This window comes from Selaginella moellendorffii, unplaced genomic scaffold, assembly GCF_000143415.4.
Source record: "Selaginella moellendorffii unplaced genomic scaffold, v1.0 SELMOscaffold_124, whole genome shotgun sequence".
Lineage (NCBI taxonomy): Eukaryota > Viridiplantae > Streptophyta > Lycopodiopsida > Selaginellales > Selaginellaceae > Selaginella > Selaginella moellendorffii.
Genome location: NW_003314385.1, coordinates 271,913 through 289,717, shown reverse-complemented (window position 1 = coordinate 289,717; position 17,805 = coordinate 271,913). Strand labels below are relative to the sequence as shown.

Below are 17,805 nucleotides of genomic sequence, written 5' to 3'. Positions count from 1 at the left end.
ATTTTCTAGCACCGTAGGAGCAACGTGTTCTTTTAGCTGGACTCTGATTACAGGGAACCGTCAACGAAAACACCAAAAGTACGACAGAGACAATACCTGCGTTCTCTCTCGACGCAACGACACCTGCATAAAAGCCAAGGACCAGCGCTGTTAAAAGGACAAAGCAAACCAAAACAATAAGACGCTTACTTGTCAATCTTTCCGGCTTCCGCGTCCACCATACATGAACGAGGACGCTACTGTGGATGGCGAGCGCGACAATATTCCCTCACCCAAGCGTCGTACGAAAGCTCTGAGAGAAATGATCACGGGCGATTGATGCTTTAGGTAGAGAGGTGTCCCAGTATCATGCAATCATCATCGCATCAAGCAACAGTTTTTCCTCTTCTTTGAAAGAATTTCTCTCTGATACCAGTGGAAATTTAGAATCCAAGTCACGAGCTAGCACCAGCCTTGCCAGTCTGCAAGGAACAAAAGAGAATTAAACAAAGGATCCAGAGCCAAGCGATCCAGAGATTCACAGGTAAAAAACAAAAGAAAGACTATAGATAGCAAGGCATGAGTGAATGCAGCGCAAAGAGATCGCAAATTCACTCTCATACCTGATCGAGCTTGTCCAAGAACCCTGGGAAATCCGCCCAATCTCTTCCTGCATTCCACACCGCGAGCGAGCTGAGATTCCTACATTTCTAGCAGCCATGGCGATCGAGGCGCGCGATCGCAGCAATGGCGCCCAGGGAAGAAGAAGAGGGAACGCCCAACAATGCCCTAAAACCCTAAGAGAATGATTCCATGGCGGAGAATATGCCCTTTCTTGCTTGCGAGAGTGGAGCATCACCGACCCGTTACGAGCGGAGGAGGAAGAAGAGGAAATCCACATCTTCCAATCCCACGCCCTTGTCGCCAAGCCTCTGAGATGCGCCGATTCGCCGCCTCGATCCATCGCGCGGGCGATCCGGTGTGCGGCATGTGAATGAAGGGCGGATTCCAGCGATTGTGGCAGTGGATGCGACGAGAATCCGGGCGAAGGACTCCGTCTTCCTCGTCCGGTATGCAAATCCTTTGCCTTGGCTTCCAAGCTTTCTTCCAGATGCGTTAAAGGAGCTCGCGTTCTTTCCTTGCAGCTCTTGGGCGGTTTGATTTCTAGCTCGATTGATTGCAGCATGGATCAAAGAACGCAGCCGGATGAAAGTAGCGAGTATGTGATATTTCGATCCAGGGAGTGTGGCCTGGGTGAGCTCGTGGCGTCTTTTGTGACGTGGAGTGGGCATGCACCAGGGATGGAGTGCTCGCCATCGCTCCAGGGGATGGTGGACCAGAGCTGGCAAGCGAGGTTCGCCATGCTCATCCTCAAGCTCCTCCATCTCGTCTCCAAAGTGCTCGCGGCCATTGGCGAATTCCTCGAGATCTTCCTCAACACTGTCTATGCCAATGGCGGACTTTCCAACCTCGTCCAAAAGCTTCTCACTGGAAGAGGTACGTAGAAGAACTTGTTCTTTCTTTCTTCTTCTTTGTCTCATTTTTCTTTTTTTTTCTTTGTAGGAATCATCATCCCCGACGAGGATTCCGACTCCTACTGGAGTGTGATTGGGTTTTTAGATCCACGCACGGACTTGCTGGTCCATCAACTTGAAGATCAAGTAGCCAGCCACTTTGTGTCAGATCCTCCGGGGTCGAAACTCATGGCAGATGTTTGCATGATGGCGTCCAAGCTTGCATACGAAAACTCCAAAATCATCCGGAAGATCATCACGAACGAGTGGAAAGTAAGTATCAGCATCGACGTTTTGTTGCTTGACTTTTGTGCTGTGAATGTAGATGCATGTCGTGGATATATACGAGTGCATCAACAGTAAGTATCGCAAGAACTTCTCTTCTTCCTGATGCTGAGTTATAGTTCTATGTTTTTTTTTTGTCACAGAGAACGAACCTACGAATCCAACTCAAGTTCTCATTTTCATGGACCGAGCAGTCGATGCACAAGCTGTCTTCGTTGTCTTCCGCGGAACAATGCCGTTCAACGCCTCCGACTGGAGCACAGACTTTGATTTCTCGTGGTACCTTCTCCCCGGCATTGGCCGTGTTCACGTCGGCTTTCTGGAAGCTCTCAGCCTGGTGGATCGCCACGACATGGATTCATTCACTCGCATGAAGGACAACGTCGCCAAAACCAGAGCCTCCGGCAACGCCACCAGCAGCAGCAAGCACACTCCAGCTTCGGGGCTCATCGAAGCTGTTACACTGGGGGATCAGGATCAGGATCACGGTCAAGACAAGGGGAAGCCTCTCTTCGCCTACGACACCGCCTGCGACGAGCTCAAGGTCCTCCTCAGAGCTCACAGGAATGCCAAAGTCTACGTAACTGGACATAGCTTGGGAGGTGCTCTGGCGACCGTCTTTACCACCATACTCTTCCACAACAAGGAAAACACCATCACAGGCAAGCTGGGTGCTCTCTACACGTTTGGACAGCCTCGAGTAGGGGACAAGGAATTCGCAGCTACCATGACAAGCAAGCTCAACGGAGCAGACAATCGCTTCTTCCGCGTTGTCTACAGCGCTGATCTTATCCCACGCGTTCCTTTCGACGACTTTCTCTTCCAGTTCAAGCACATCGAGCCGTGCTTCTTCTACACCAGCTTCTACACCAAAATGGTACGTCTACATATCTTCTGTTCTTCCTTTTCTCTTGAGACGAACTTTGGTGATACTGTAGATTGTGAAGGAGGAGCCCAACAAAAACTACTTCAATCCATTCTACTACATCTTCAACCATGCCGTGGCAGTGTGGGAGCTTCTCCAGAGCTTTGTTCTCCACTTCCGGTATGGTGACAACTATCGGGAGTCCAGCTCGTCGACGGTGCTGCGGCTCGTTGGTCTGTTCTTCCCCGGCGTTTCTGCTCACAGTCCAGTGAACTACGTCAATTCCGTGAGGCTCGGACCAGCAATGCTCGACACGAAATAGCTTGGCAGGAATGCCAAAAGGTGGTGATAGTCTATTGTTTTCCTTTCTTTTCTGAATCCCGGGTGGTGTTTCGGCAGGTGTTCGAATAAAATGGAAATGGATCCACAGCGAAGGTTTGTTGGTTTCCTGCTCTTGGGAAGTCTGCTCATAGGTGGCTTGTGTCACTTTCAGGCATAAGCAAAGCATTTGTTTGAGACATCGACAGTGGAAAATCCAATGAGGTGAAGACAAGCCCAGCGCTTTTCCAGATTTTTAAGAACCAACGCAGGCAAGCATCATCGTCCAGCTTCTTTCTCGTGTTCCTTCGTTCGTGCTCGTCTCTTACATCGTGAAGTGAATCGCGCATTACATCGATTAGGAAGGTTACCACCACCACAATCAAAGCACAGTAGAGTGTGTGCCTGTGCTAGCTAGCTGTTCTTGGTTATCACAAAAGAAGCTCTTCATTAATGCCGCAGCTTATGGCGCCTGCTCGCCAGCAGACATGAAAGCAAAGCAAATTTCTTTCTCTTTTTCTGGAGGGGAGAAGGAAAAACATTTCGGAATTTTAATAACCAGCTAGATCTAGGATCATGTTCTTCGTTTAGATCTCTCAAGCGTTAAAGTCTTAAAGGGAGAAAAGAAAAAGATCACAGGCATAAAGGCAACAATTTCTCTTATTCTGTCATTGATCACATCACCATCCAAAGCAACAAAGCAAAGCAAAGGTCGCTCTTTTACTTTGCTCTCTTTTACGACCAAAGTTGGTCACTATCACACTCTCCAAATCTCTCTTAACGCGCAAACGACGATCATTTTCTTCGTGGGGGCATTTGTGATCTTTGCGTGTGGGGAGTGTCCAAATCCCCCCAGGCAGCAAGAGAGTAGCAACTCCTCTGTCCGGTCAGGCTGGAAAGCGCGCGTCCAGAAATTGGATTGCTTTCTTTCTTCTGCGCGCCGAGACCCCTCTCTCTCTCTCTCTCTCTCTCTCTCTTCTTCCCTCTTTTCTCTCTTGCAGCTTTTTGTTTCGTGGGCATTCGCTGGCGCGCGCAGGACACATTCTTGCCGGGCTGGGCCGATCGAGCAAGCAATTGGGTCACTGGATTTGTCGTGCTGCTCTACTGGGTGGGATTTGCGAGCCAGAGAGTAAAAAGGATTGGTTTCTCATGCCTAGGGGGAGATGATCATATCTGATCAACCAAAGTCAAGGATAAGTGGACAGCGACTGGCCAGGATGAGAGAAGAGCCGAGAGGAGAAAAGAGAGACCTTTCTCCATCTTTCTTTCCCCTTTGTGTGGTAGTGGCTTAGCTCCTCTAGCTAGCGCTGGATAATTCCAATCCAGATAGATGGTTGGAATTGGATCTGAGGAGCTCTTGATCTTGTCGCTCGCCAAGAGATGAGGAGCGCTACTGGTGAATGGAGATCCGCGAGGTTCCAGAGGTGTCACCTCCAAACGGCGGTGCCAAGTCTTACAGCCATCGTTCGCATTCTTCGTCCTCTCGAGGTAAGAGGACAAACTCTTTTTTTTCCTCGTGGTAGCTCGAAGGTCTTAAACCGAGCGCTCTTTCGTTGGATAGGTTCTATCAAAGGCGCTGTTGGAGCGAGAAAGGTACGTTTTTGCAAACAAAGCGTCCGGTGGCTAGTCTCTAGAAATTGATGCTCGCTGCTTCTCTTTTCCAGATCAAAAACTCGGGTAGCGAGGAACAAAAGGCTCCGGAGCAGCAGCCCCGCATCTCTCCGGAGCGACCACCTCGCCCATTTCTCAAGACCAGCTTCGGCCAGAGGCTAAGTGCTCAATGCGGCTCAGTTTTCTTCGATACTACAAGTTGTAAGAGAGAAACTTTCCCTTCGTTGAGGTCTTTCTTTCTTTGATACAAACGATAACCATTCTCTTTTTTGTTCCATAGACTCCCATCAAGCTCCACTGGCTAGTACGACCAGGAATCACAACGATCATGGGGGCCAACCTTTAGTGGAAGGATCATCGCTAGGAACAGGAGGAGATAGGACCAAGTTGCGATCAACTGGAAACAGTCACAGTGCCAGCGGTCGCGGGAGCTCGGGGCTCTCGGAAGCGGACGTCAGAGGCATGGCTCTGGTTGCAACTGCTACTCCCGAGGTTCCAGTGTTTCGTCCCGGATCAAACTCACAACAACAACAACAAGCGCTGAAGTTATGGGGTGGTGCGATTCCAAAGCAGCGAGCCATAGCCATGGTTGGACAGCTCGCTACTTCGTCGAGGGTTAGCACTGATACTTTCAGCTTCGGTGGTGGTGTACGTGATCGCTCTTCCAAGAGAGGTGAGTTCAAACGTCTTGTAGCAGCGATCTTTGCTAAACTTCGTATTTTTCTTCTCGCTTAGATGGTTCTCCTCTGGGACGAACAGCATCGACTAGTCCAGCGCCTCCAGTGCATGAGCAAGAAAATGAAAAGGAGACAAAGGTGGTGAACAAAGACGCGGGTTTGCAGCTGGTTCCACCAAAGCTGGAATTTTGCGACGAGGAAAAGAACAAGCCCCAAGCTGTAAGATCGTCCTCCGAGCTAGAGCTGGAAGAGGCTCGTAAGGAGATGATGCTGATGGCCAGTGGCTTAGGAGCTGCATTGAGCGGACGACACTCGCAGACGAGCTTGAACTTGGCGCACGTAAAGACCGAAGTCGACGATCAAACGATGATCCTCTCGGGAGCTAAGCCAGGCAGGGAGAGCAGTAGCTTGCCAAGGTGTAGCACAGATATCCTCCAGCCAGCTCCACTCTCCACTGCCGCAGACTCGGAAGCTCCAAATCTCAGCGAGCTTGGAGCTGCTCAAGCAGCCAAGGCTCGGCCATCTTTCAAAAACGACTGTGGCTTCCTCAAGCTTCTTCCTTCCAAGCGGAAGTTCGAAGTGGAGCACGACCAGGCATCTCCACTCCAGAAAACAGCGAGCTATGTGCTGGCCGATAGCGAGAACGCCGGATTGAGGTTGAGTTCCAACAGCAGCTCTGGCATCCCGCCGATCCGGAAGAGTCTTCTCGTCCATCTCGCTGATAAGCCAAAGCAAGTGGCAAACGGGGTGACCAGGAATCTTTCGAACTCCAAGGAGAGAAGAGCCTCGTGCTCGGACCAGTTTGCCGCTGCTGCTAGTGCACAAAAACCAGTCGTCGGCTCCTTCATGAAGTGGATGATCGACGTCGGCAAAGGCCTGGCGAAGAAGAGATGCTTTGGCTCCGAGGCAACAGCCGCTCCATCCACCGAGCTCGGATCTCCAGTGGGAGGACTTTGCTCCAGTGTAGACTTGCGGCTGGAATCGTCCTCCAAGGCCAAGGACCACGATCTCGTGCTCTCGCCACCTTTGATGAAGCGTTTCCCCGACGAGCATGCGGTGTCTCCCCAGAGCATGGATTGCACAGATGATGGTGCGCATCACAAGGAAGCATCGGAGATGCAAACTTCTGGCGACGAGCAGCAGCAGCGAGTGCAGCAGCGGCAGCGGCAGGAGCAGCAAGATGGAGGAGAGCACGAAAAGAGCGAGAGGCGACGAGATTTCTCCTCGCGGGAGGAGCCTCAAGCATCGGGTGATGGTAACGAAGGCGGTGGTAACAGTACCAATGCGACGGAAGGCACCACCCGCTCTAGTGGCCCTCCCGAGCAGCTAAAAGACGGCAAAAGAACCAAAGAGCATGCGTCCAAATCTCTGGAACAGCAACAGCATCAACTTCTCAAACAAGATCAAGATCAAGACCAAGCTCAAGCTCCAGCTCAAGCTCAAGATCTCCTGGAAGATCGCGCTCATGCTTCCCAGGAGGAGCAGCATCTCAAGCAAGAGCAGCAAGACGCTTCCAAGTCCAAGTCTGGTGGTGGCGAGGAGGCATCCTTTGGTATGTGGCAAGCCGCTTCGTGTCTCATACCATCTCAGGGGCAGCAAGAGAAGAGTTCCAAGCTCCAAAGATCATCCACAGGTAACCGTAGCAAGGCTCGCAACTTAGCAGCAGCTTTGGATGGATCGGGTGATCCCGAGTGCTCGCAAGGCATGGCCGAGTTCGTAGCGAGCATGGCGACGGTCAAGAACTGGGTGAACTCGAGCTTCAAGCCCAAGGACAAGGCGGCCATCTCGAGCGCGTCGAGGTCATGCAGCTTTTGTGGACTCAAGGGCCATTCGGTCATGGATTGCTCCGAGACGCTCGAGTGCGAACTTAAAGAGCTGGAGAGGCGAGCGCTCGTTCTCGAGGACATGAGTAGCGAGGTCCTCGACTTCCCTTGCTTGAGGTGCCTGGGGATGGGACACTTGGGAGCTCAGTGTCGATTCTCGGTCACCGAGGCGGCGTCTCGAGCTCGAGAGAACAGTGAGATGAGGAACTGGAGATTCATGAGGAGGAACTCTAGCAACGTCGTCAACACCACCATCGTCGTCAAGCCGTCCGTGACCAGCGTAACAGTACCTGCGAATCCAAGTCTTGTGCTCGTGGATCACGCAAAAGCTAGTCCCGCTGCCAGTATTCCTCCGGTTGTATGGACTCAAAGCACCAGCCTCGTTCCACAATCGGGTAACTTGTCTATAGCTCCGCTTCACGAGCCCGATCACAAGGTTGCGAGAGCCAAAGATCAAAGAAAGAACGAGGAGAGTCCCAAGGACAACACTCACAAGAAAGTTGGCCTCCAAAGGACTGGAACTCCGGCTAAGAAAGCGGCAGCTCCGCAAACCAGTGAAACACTTCCCAGCGTTCCCAAAGACATGCTTGCTGCTATCGAGTCCGTGAGGCTGTCAAGGTCCGAGCTATGGAGGTAGTGGTGTCTCTCAAACACGTCTTTGTCTTGCTTTCTAACATAGATCTCTCGGGTGTAGATCGATGGATTCTCCAGACTTCAACACAAATGTGCGAGGCTTCTTCTTGCGGCTAAGGTTTGGAAGATGGGAGAAAGATCTTGGTGGAACCGGCTACAGGATGGCACGAATACGAGGTACTAAAGCTCTCGCAACGTTTCACCGAAGTTTGTAAAGGTCTCCCCAAATAAACAGGAGCCATCCGGAAGCTAGGTGGTGACGATAAGAACATGTCCGTCTCCGTGGATCTTGGAGACATGGAGTGCACAGTGGACAGTCAGTACGTCTCGAATCACTCCTTCACAGAGGTAAGAGAAAGTTCCATGGATGGATCGTTCGATAAGCTTGGTCTCTAGGCGGAGCTCGTGGAATGGTGGAGGGGACGATGGAAGGCTGGCAAGCGACTCATCCCCGAGGCTGAGCTACAGGCGAAGCTCGCGCAGCGTCACAACTGGTAGGATTTTGTATAGCGCTTATATAAATCTTCCAAAGGATCGAGTTTAGTCTAGATTTTGGAACAACTTACTCTGGTTTTGCATTGACTGGCCTCGCAAGACCCAGTCGAGCCTCTTCTATGTTCCAGGGGAGAAGCAAGGATCTTTCAAGCTTGTGGATTGTGCTTTGTAGCGGCTTGGAAGGGTGGCTTGGCTCAAAGAAGACCTCACTCCACCTGCACAGGAGGAGATCGAGCAAAAGGTTGGTGTGTTTGAGACGGGTTCCAAATAGGAAGCGAGAAGGAGGAGAGGCTGGTCGTTACCAGAGATCTATTTCCGAGTTTATCATCCACCATCTGCAGGAGAAGTACGGGGACGTGCAGTGGTGTCTTACAGTCCCGGCGATTTGGAGCGACCAGGCCAAGGGCAGCATGCAAGTCTATGCCGAGAGGGCCAATCGTGGTGCCAAGAACGATACAGTGTCGGAGAGTGAGGCGGTCACGTTCCTCTAAACAAGAACGATACCATCATGGGCATTAGCCCAGCAGCGATGCGGTACCAGTCTACCGCTACTACTTTGATATCAGCGAGGATTTGTAGCTGGGCAAGGGCCGCAAGGTGGAGCTACATCAAGGTGTTTGCCCGGCGCGTCAACTTTGGGATCAACCGCGAGCCCGAGAAGCTCTACTGATTTCACGCAGCCACGCGCATTAAATAGTCACGTCCATAGTAGAAACGCGAAAGATAACCAAAACGAGTTTGTTCTTTTAAAGGAGGTTTTTTTCTTTCTGTCTCGGTAGCTATGGGATCGCTCGCGCTCTGTGACACCCCATTGCCAAAGGTTGTCGTGGGTCTGGATTTCGGGACGACTTACTCTGGTTTTGCTTTTGCGCATCGCTCCGATCCAGAGGATGTCCATCTTTTCATCGACTGGCCGGGCGCTCCAAGGTCGTATTGCAAGACCCAGACGAGTCTCTTCTACGCTCCAGGGAAAGAAGGAGCTTTCAGGCTTGAGGATTGGAGCTGGAGTGCTCTGGACAAGTTCGTGTCGGCCTCCAAAGCTTTTCGATCGGCGTGGGTAAAGGCTGGTCATGTCTTCCTACCTCTTCCGGGGACGCCGAGAAGGAAGTCGGGATCTTTGCGACGAGTTTCAAGCTGTTGCTGGCGGACGAAGGCGAGAAGATGGCAAGAGAGAAGGCGGCAAACGGGTTTTCTGGTAAGCTGGAAGTGGAGAGGCTAGTGGTGGATTATCTCGCTTCCATCTTCGGGTTTATCACGCGCCATCTCGGGGAGAAGTATGGCGAGAGCTTCAGCAAGAGGGACGTGCAGTGGTGCCTCACGGTGCCAGCGATTTGGAGCGACGAGGCCAAGCAGCGAATGGAAGTGTATGCCGAGAAAGCTGGGCTCATCGCTGGTAAGTTTTGCAGCGTCCCCGATGCGAGCATCTATCCCCTGAGGATCATCCTGGAGCCGGAGGCAGCTTCTTTCTCGTGCCAGAGGCAGCTCCGAGGTGTCCTCTCCTTCGCCCAGGGGGACAAGTTCCTAGTGGCGGATGTTGGCGGTGGAACCATTGATATCATCGTGCATGAGAGGGAGGGCGCGCAGGATTGGATCACTCACAAGGTCCATGAAGCTTGTGCTAGCTCCGGTGCACTTGGAGGTGGGACTTACGTCGACTCCAACTTTCTGGAGTTTCTCAGGAAGAAGATCGGCTGCTTCGACACTTTCAAGCAGCAGGAGCCGGATGTGGTGCACAGGATCTTGAGCTGGTGGCTCGGACCCAAGGGCAACTGCACGTTCAACGGAAGCGGCTCCAAGTTTTTGGAAATCCCTGCAAAGTTGTCCAAGGCATGGAAGAAGCACGACAAGGCGGAGCTGGGATTCCCAGAGAGCGGTGACTACTACGACGAGATCGAGATCAGCTGCGAGCAGATGAAGGCGATCTTTGACACCGAAGTCGACAAGACCATCAAGCTGATCGACGAGAAACTTCGCAAAGTTGACAACGTCAAGTACATCCTTCTGGTGGGAGGCTTCTCCGAGAGTCGCTACCTGTTCAACAGGATCAAGAAGCGGTTCGAAGACTCGGTCGAGGACGTGCTCTCGCCCCCGAATTCCGGTGCCGCAGTGTGCCGGGGCGCAGTGGCTCTTGGAGTTGGAACAGGCGTGGTTCTCTCCAGGATCTCCAAAAACTCTTATGGCATTGCGACGAGTCGCTATGCACGGTGGGACGATCCACCTGCATCCAAGTTTATCGACAACTACGGAATCGAGAGATGCAGCGTCTTTAGCCTCTACGTCAAGAAGGACGAGTCAGTCTCGGAGAACCAGGAGATCACGCACTCGTTCTTTCCCATGTACACTGACCAGAAAGCCTTGAGGATACTTACTCATCTCGAGCAGCAGCAAGATTCCAGAGTACACTGTCGACGAAGGCTGTGCCGTGCTCGACAGCTACAGCATAGACATAAACGAGGATCTAGAGCTGGGGACGAGTCGCCAGGTGGCCGTGACAATGTACTTTGGACGGAGCAGCATCGAGGTGTCTGCACAGCGCGTCAACTTTGGGAGGAACCGTGGGCTTGAGAGGCTCTACTCGGTGGAATTTGATGCGGCTCAAACGTATGTCAACAAGTAGAGTGTCAACAAGTTCTTCTCCATGTTTTTTATCTTAGTAGTTCTTCATGTTTCTCTATCTGTGTTTTTGTGTGAGAACATGTAGAAGTGTCATTTAGAAGATCTCACTAAAAACTATGCCCGCTCCGATCCACAGGATGTCCATCTTTTCACCGACTTGGCCTGGAGCTCCAAGCTCATACTGTAAAACCCAGAAGTATCTTATACAAAGAAGGAGGGGATTGGAGCTGGAATGCGCAGGACAAGTTCGTCGTGGTCTCAAAGGCGTTTCGATCGGAGTGGGCCGAAGAGCACCCGGATGATCCACCTTGCCCCGAGGATATCGAGCGTCGCGTCGGTGTTTTCAAGATCAACTTCAAGCTGCTGCTCACAGAAGGTAATTCAAACGAGACGAAAGTAATCGATAAGCAGAGGTTAGTTTATCGTCCTCCACCTTATAGCCGGGGTTTTAGCAAGAGGGATGTGCAGTGGTGCCTCACAGTTCTGGCAATCTGGACTGACCAGCCCAAGCACGCGATGCAAGTCTACGCCGAGATGTGGGAGGTAAGTTTTGTGATAGCGCAGATGCTATTGTGTTTACCCTCTGAGGATCATCTTGGAGCCCGAGGTGGCGTCATTCTACTGTTTCTCGCGAGAAGGAGAATTGCGTCACCCACAGGGTCCATGAAGCTCGTGCTAGCTCCGGCACACTTGGAGGTGGTCCTTACGTCGACTCTAACTTTCTGGAGCTGCTTCGACACTTTCAAGCGGCAGGAGCCGGATGTTGTCCACAGGATCTTGAGCTGGTGGCTCGGACTTGAAAGTGCACGTTTGACGGAACTCTTTCCAAGTTCATGAAAGTTCCACCAAAACTGTCGAAGGCATGGAAGGGAGTTTGATACAGGAAGCTGGGATTTGCTCCAGAGTGATGACGACGATGAGATTGAGATCGACTGTGAGGAGATGTGCGCAATCTTTGACACCGAAATCAACAAAACTATCCAGCTGATCGAGGAGAATGTTGACAAAGTTGACGGTATCGAGTACATATTTCTGGTTGGTGAAAAAGATCAAGGTGCGATTCGAAGAAGCTGTGGATTGCCCTTCTAATCCTCAATCTGCCGAGGTGCCGTGGCTCTTGGCAATGGAACAGGAGTGGTGCTCGCGAGAATCTCCAAAAAGTCTTACGGGATCTCCACAAGCCACATCTTTCGCTGGGACGTCGATCCACTAGAGTACAAGTTCTTGGACTGCTTTGGGATCGAGAGGTGTCAAATGTTTTCAAGCAGGTGACGGAGGATCAGTTGGTAACGCACTCGTTCTTTCCGGTATATAGCTATATCGTAATCAGAAGGCGATGAAGATTACTTTTTTCAGCTCGAAGAGCAACGACGTTCCACGCTACACGGAAACAGGTTGTGAGAAGCTGGATAACTACAGTTTCGACATTGACGAGGATCGCGAGGTGGCCCTGACAATTTTCTTTGGGAGGAGCTGTCTGCCCTGCGCGTCAACTTTGGGAGCAACCGCGAGGCCGAGAGGCTCTACTCGGTGGAATTCAACGCTTCTCAAAAGTATGTCAACAAGTAAACAAGGTTTATACAGCTCTCTTTCATCACTCCATTGCATGCAAGTGTTTTCCGAGGAGTTGCTTCGTTAATACACATCTGATTTATTATTCAAAGAGACCATTGTAATCCACTTATGATCACGTAAAAGAATTAGCTAGTCTGTCAAGGTTGTCCGCACGAGGGAGTAGTTCATCAGTCAGCTCGTTTATGTTCCCTTGAATACTACTTTGTATCTAAACAATGAGCTGAGTGCCATTTATTAGACTCCTCTATTTAATCGTTCTCACGTCGTCCCGTGCTAGGATATTTTCTAAGATAGCTTAGTTTGGGTTAAAAAGTTTGGGTTTCTGTCCACAACCGCCATGATGTACAAAATGACTGCTCAACCAAAATGCACAGCTGGACGACATGGCACGTAATATAATAACCCTTTCAAACATGAATATGTAAGATGTTCCAGTGATTCCTCCTCCCACAACATCATGTCTAGTGTGGGGGATCTTGAGTTGCAGCAGCAACCAAGTGATAATGTTAGCGACCATAGTGATTCTAATGCACCCCATGAATCTTCTTCTTCTTCTCTGTCTAGTTCTCCTTCATCATCCACATCTGTGTTAGCTGCTCCTCAAGCATCTCCATGGGGAAAGCTAATCTGGCACACAATCATTTGTCTCCTTGTCTCAGCACATATAGCTGCATTTGTGAATTACCTCGGTTACAGGTTCTATGTCTACTCCAAGCAGCCCCGCGAGCTCGTGAGAAGGCCGTGGCTGATAATTTTGTCGATCTGCGAGGTGATATACTTTCTGAACAGCGTTATTGCAGCTGTGGATCTGGTGTTACCACCTCGAATGTGGCGGCCCCGTCAGAGTTTGTCATTGAATTGGGAAGAGCTCCCCACAGTTGATATATTTCTTCCCTGCTGCAAAGAGCCCACTGACGTTCCAGAGGATTCCATTCAGGCTGCCCTGGCTATGGATTATCCCAAGCACCAGTATCGCGTTTTGGTCCTCGATGATGGAGGGGACGACCAGCTGAAACAATACTGTGAGGTATTGGAGCATGTTGAGCCTCCGAGTGCTTCGGTCCGATATCTTCGTCGAGAAAAGGTCAACTTTTATAACAGTTCTTTTTTCATGACCATTTGTTACAGATTCCAGGAGTCCCACACAACTTCAAATGCGGTAACCTTAACTACGGCCTGGAGCATTCCGACGCGGAGTTCGTGGTGATGATGGACGCAGACATGATACTTCACCCATCGTTCCTGAAGACTTTACTCCCTCATATCGTGAAAGATCCCAAAGTGTCATTCGTACAAATACCTCAGTCGTTTTACAATCTTCCAGTGGGGGATCCTCTAAATGATGCGAGCGGGTTTGGCTATGACCGCGCCATGGTACACAGGGACACATTGGGGGCCGCACCATGCGTTGGAACTGGAGCAATCTTCCGAAGGAAACATCTGGACGAGATTGGAGGCTTCCAGCCAATGTCAATCACAGAAGACACCATGACCGCATTCAAGCTCTTCAACCAGGGCTTCAAGTCCGTCTACCTCAACCGCAAGCTCCAGGTCTGCTGTTGCTCAAAACACGGTGACTTTTGTTGACTCCACCTTTTATTGTTAGATTGGTCTTACACCGTGGACGTTTGAAGGATATATCAAGCAGCGGCAGCGGTGGTGCCAGGGAGCCATACAACAGTTCTCTGCGACATGGAGAGAGATGCTTGGGCCAAAGAGCAGGCTTTCATTCCTACTCAAGGTGTGTTACTTCTGGCACACTGGATACTACTTCATCTCAGTTTTCAACATTGTTATGGTCCTGCTCTTCATAGTTCTCCTTGCCTTGAACTTGGACCTCATTGTTGGCACCTTTGACGAAAGCCGACGCATTCTTATCAATGTCTCAGCTCTTCTCATCTGCTGGCGCCTGTCTTGGTTCGCGGTATGGCTCGGTCTTCCCCAGTCAATCCAAAGTCGCAACCGGGACGAGTCACATTTCTGGTGGATGACCCCCTACTTTTTCAAAACGATATACAAGTCGATCTTTTCATACTCTTCCACCTTTACATTCACTCCAACAAGCAACATTGACCGTGCTGCAGCACAAGCCAAGCTCAAGAAGCAACCAGCGGTGATCAAGTTTCTTGTCAAGCTCAAGCATGTAAGAGTGCACATTATCTACATATTCCTGGTTTTGGGTGTGGTTGGCTACAGGATTTATTGGATAGCCGAGGAAGATGGCAAAAACTGCCAGAATGATTTCTACGTGATCGCCATATCGTTTTTTCTACTTTCCACCTGTGCACACATGCTTATACCAATTATGTACATCTTGTGCCCACCTAGCTACAAGCCTGGGGAGCGCAAGTCACTGCTTCACTACAAGGAAGGAGTTCCACAGTTTCTGGAGGGAGAGTATCTCCCAAAGTGGCACTGGTCAATAATCTTTTACGAGGGGATATCCAACGTTGCTACGAGTATCTTCTGGGTGGCGGCACTAGTTATAATCGTCACCAAGTCGGATCGACGCTGGTGTAAGGCAGGTGCTATATAGTCAATCAACATTCGTTGTACATGCCACTTCTTTATTTAGTAAAGTGGCAAACGATCTCTGAGAAAAGACCTATAGCCAAAGTTCTTATGTAGTTTGAATTCTCTTTTCTGTCCCAGAAATCTCTTGAGGATTGCTAGTGGTCAACATTGGGATGCATATAAGTTTCGTGAAAGGAGGCATCAGACTCGCAGTGAGTGTGGCGGTCTTGAATGCTAACCTTTGTCCCTGTTATCACAGCAAACTTGTAATGCAAGACGATGACAAGTTGTCGGTAGCAGAAAGAAGTAGAATTGAACACGCTACTTGATTCGCAAAAACACATTTGGATTCGAAGGCAGTTTGTGGACTTTTCTGATTTGGTCGGCGTCATATGGTACACCACCAATGTAAACCGGAATATTTAGCTGGCTTTTACACATGATATTTTGTTTTCGCTTGCAGTTCTTAACATACTTACGAAATAACTCTTCTCAGTGGAACTTTACACGATTCAAGACACAATTTGCAAGACAGCAACCAACCATACACAAATGCAGCTGTACGAAAAGTAAATTATGCTCACGAATAAATTCTCTGGAACGAAGGAAACTCATTAAGATAGTAACATGTCTAGCATTAAAGATCTTGAGTTGCAGCAGCAGCAGGAGACACCACCGAGTGATCTTAGTGATCAAAGCGATTCCCATGATTCTTCTTCTCCATCTTCATCCAATTCGTCTTCTCTTCATCCAGTATCGACATCACATTGGGGGAAGCTAATCTGGCACACTATTATCTGCATCCTTGTTTGTGCACATATAGCTGCATTTGCGAATTACCTCGTTTATAGGATCTATGTTTACTCTAAACATCCCGGAGAGCTCGCGAGAAGGCCGTGGCTTATAGTTTTGACGGCTTGCGAGGTGATATACTTTGCGAGCAGCGTTATTTCGGCTGCGGATCTGGTGTTACCGCCTCGAATATGGCTGCCCCGTCAGAGTTTATCGTTGAATTGGGAAGAGCTTCCGACGGTTGACATATTTCTTCCCTGCTGCAAAGAGCCCACTGACGTTCCCGAGGATTCCATTCAGGCTGCCCTGGCCATGGATTATCCCAAGCACCAGTTTCGAGTTTTGGTCCTTGATGATGGAGGGGACGACGAGCTAAAACGATACTGTGAGGAATTGGAGAGCGCTTGTGTCAAATATCTTCGTCGAAAGAAGGTAGCTTACAATATTGTTATTCCCTTCCCAGTGCGTGCTCATGATCTCACTGTTGCAGATTCCAGGAGTCCCACACAACTTCAAATGCGGTAACCTTAACTACGGCCTGGAGCATTCCGACGCGGAGTTCGTGGTGATGATGGACGCAGACATGATACTTCACCCCTCATTCCTGAAGACTTTGCTCCCTCACATAGTGAAGGACCCCAAAGTGTCATTCGTGCAAATCCCTCAATCGTTTTATAACCTGCCAGTGGGAGACCCTCTAAATGATGCTTGCGGATTTGGCTACGAGCGTGTCATGATTCACAGGGACACATTTGGGGCCGCACCCTGCGTTGGAACTGGAGCAATCTTCCGAAGGAAACATCTGGACGAGATTGGAGGCTTCCAGCCAATGTCAATCACAGAAGACACCATGACCGCATTCAAGCTCTTCAACCAGGGCTTCAAGTCCGTCTACCTCAACCGCAAGCTTCAGGTCTGCTGTTGCTCAAAACACGGTGACTTTTGTTGACTCCCCCTTTGATTGTTAGATTGGTCTTACACCATGGACGTTTGAAGGATATATCAAGCAGCGGCAGCGGTGGTGCCAGGGAGCTATACAGCAATTCTCTGCGACATGGAGAGAGATGCTTGGGCCAAAGAGCAAACTCTCCTTGGTTCTCAAGGTGAGTTTCTTCTGGCACACGGGATATTACTTCATCGCAATCGTCAACCTTGTTATGCTTCTCCTCTTCATCGTTTGTCTTGCACTTCACTTGGACCTCATGATCGGCACCTCCCATGAGGCGCGGCGTGTTATCATCCAGCTCGCCATCTTCCTCATTTTCTGGCGCCTTTCTTGGATCTCAGTCTGGCTCGGTCTTCCACAATCCATCCAGAGTCGTAACCGGGACGAGTCACATTTCTGGTGGATGACACCCTTCTTCCTCCAAACCATATACAAGTCCATTTTTTCGTACTCTTCCACTTTCACATTCACTCCAACAAGCAGCACCGATCGAGTTGCGGCACAGGCCAAGCTCACCAAGCAGCCAGCCTTGATCAAATTTTTCCTTGTCAAGCTCAAACATGTAAAGGTTCACATCATCTACATACTCCTGGTCTTGGGAGTGGTGGCCTACAGAATTTCCTGGGTAGCGAAGCAAAGAGGCCGAAATTGCAGCCATGATTTTTACGTGATCGCAATGTCCTTCTTTCTTCTTTCAACTTGTACACACATGCTTGTACCGATTGTGTACATTTTGTGTCCGCCCAGCTACAAGCCTGGGCAGCGCAAGGGGCTGCTTCACTACAAGGAAAAGGTTCCACATTTCGTGGAGGGAGACCATCTCCCAAAGTGGCACTGGTCAGCCATGTTTTACGAGGCCATAGCCAACGTGGTTGTGGTGATGTTCTGGGTGGCAGCACTTGTTATCGCTGTCACTAAGGCAGATCGCCAATGGTGTAAAACTGGTGCTGTGTAAAAGCTTACATAATGTGTTGTTTAAAGGTGGGGTTTTGAAGAATATGCCAGTTCTGCAGCGGGCTTTCGTCACGCCATCTGGGACTTCTATACGTATAAGTGGAAAAATCCTAAAACGGACAGGGTTAAAAACATTTTTTTGTTACAATCATCTCAATGACTTCCCAAAGTGTATTACTAATAATTATGTTCTTTTCTTTTATTGCTG

General features: G+C 50.0%; 5 protein-coding genes across 9 annotated transcripts; 4 read left to right on the top strand and 1 right to left on the bottom strand.

Annotated features, from left to right (window-relative positions):
- Positions 1-8: 8 nt before the first annotated feature.
- On the bottom strand, positions 9-960 carry LOC112342931. Of its 4 annotated transcripts, XR_002991113.1 has the most exons (4): positions 603-715; positions 190-461; positions 97-123; positions 9-43 (listed from the first exon to the last, which is right to left on the bottom strand). XR_002991113.1 is itself a non-coding variant. In XM_024665569.1 (2 exons), the coding sequence occupies exons 1-2, from the start codon at positions 941-943 to the stop codon at positions 347-349; spliced, it is 456 nt and encodes a 151-aa protein (XP_024521337.1). In that variant the 5' UTR covers positions 944-960; the 3' UTR covers positions 69-346. The 4 variants fall into 4 exon arrangements, 1 of the variants encoding a protein (XP_024521337.1); XR_002991112.1 differs by having other exon boundaries at positions 11-43; positions 97-461; positions 603-960; XR_002991111.1 differs by having other exon boundaries at positions 27-123; positions 603-960.
- LOC9644475 lies at positions 933-3,415 on the top strand. Its single transcript, XM_024665568.1, has 8 exons — positions 933-1,049; positions 1,125-1,476; positions 1,543-1,766; positions 1,819-1,852; positions 1,922-2,655; positions 2,717-2,985; positions 3,043-3,078; positions 3,137-3,415. Exons 2-6 carry the CDS (start codon positions 1,164-1,166, stop codon positions 2,963-2,965), a joined length of 1,554 nt encoding a protein of 517 aa, XP_024521336.1. The 5' UTR covers positions 933-1,049; positions 1,125-1,163; the 3' UTR covers positions 2,966-2,985; positions 3,043-3,078; positions 3,137-3,415.
- A 297-nt stretch (positions 3,416-3,712) lies between these two features.
- LOC112342937 lies at positions 3,713-8,266 on the top strand. The gene is made up of 8 exons (XM_024665595.1): positions 3,713-4,449; positions 4,523-4,554; positions 4,626-4,773; positions 4,853-5,245; positions 5,308-7,705; positions 7,767-7,882; positions 7,941-8,053; positions 8,102-8,266. Exons 1-8 carry the CDS (start codon positions 4,362-4,364, stop codon positions 8,201-8,203), a joined length of 3,390 nt encoding a protein of 1,129 aa, XP_024521363.1. The 5' UTR covers positions 3,713-4,361; the 3' UTR covers positions 8,204-8,266.
- A 4,570-nt stretch (positions 8,267-12,836) lies between these two features.
- Positions 12,837-15,039, top strand: LOC9644474 (cellulose synthase catalytic subunit [UDP-forming]). Of its 2 annotated transcripts, XM_024665623.1 has the most exons (4): positions 12,837-13,475; positions 13,520-13,942; positions 13,998-14,534; positions 14,588-14,744. In XM_024665623.1, the coding sequence occupies exons 1-4, from the start codon at positions 12,849-12,851 to the stop codon at positions 14,630-14,632; spliced, it is 1,632 nt and encodes a 543-aa protein (XP_024521391.1). In that variant the 5' UTR covers positions 12,837-12,848; the 3' UTR covers positions 14,633-14,744. The 2 variants fall into 2 exon arrangements, with proteins under 2 accessions (XP_024521391.1, XP_002991857.1); XM_002991811.2 differs by having other exon boundaries at positions 13,998-15,039.
- A 493-nt stretch (positions 15,040-15,532) lies between these two features.
- On the top strand, positions 15,533-17,598 carry LOC9644147 (cellulose synthase 2). Its single transcript, XM_002991810.1, has 3 exons — positions 15,533-16,129; positions 16,188-16,610; positions 16,666-17,598. Exons 1-3 carry the CDS (start codon positions 15,533-15,535, stop codon positions 17,596-17,598), a joined length of 1,953 nt encoding a protein of 650 aa, XP_002991856.1.
- Positions 17,599-17,805: the final 207 nt, after the last annotated feature.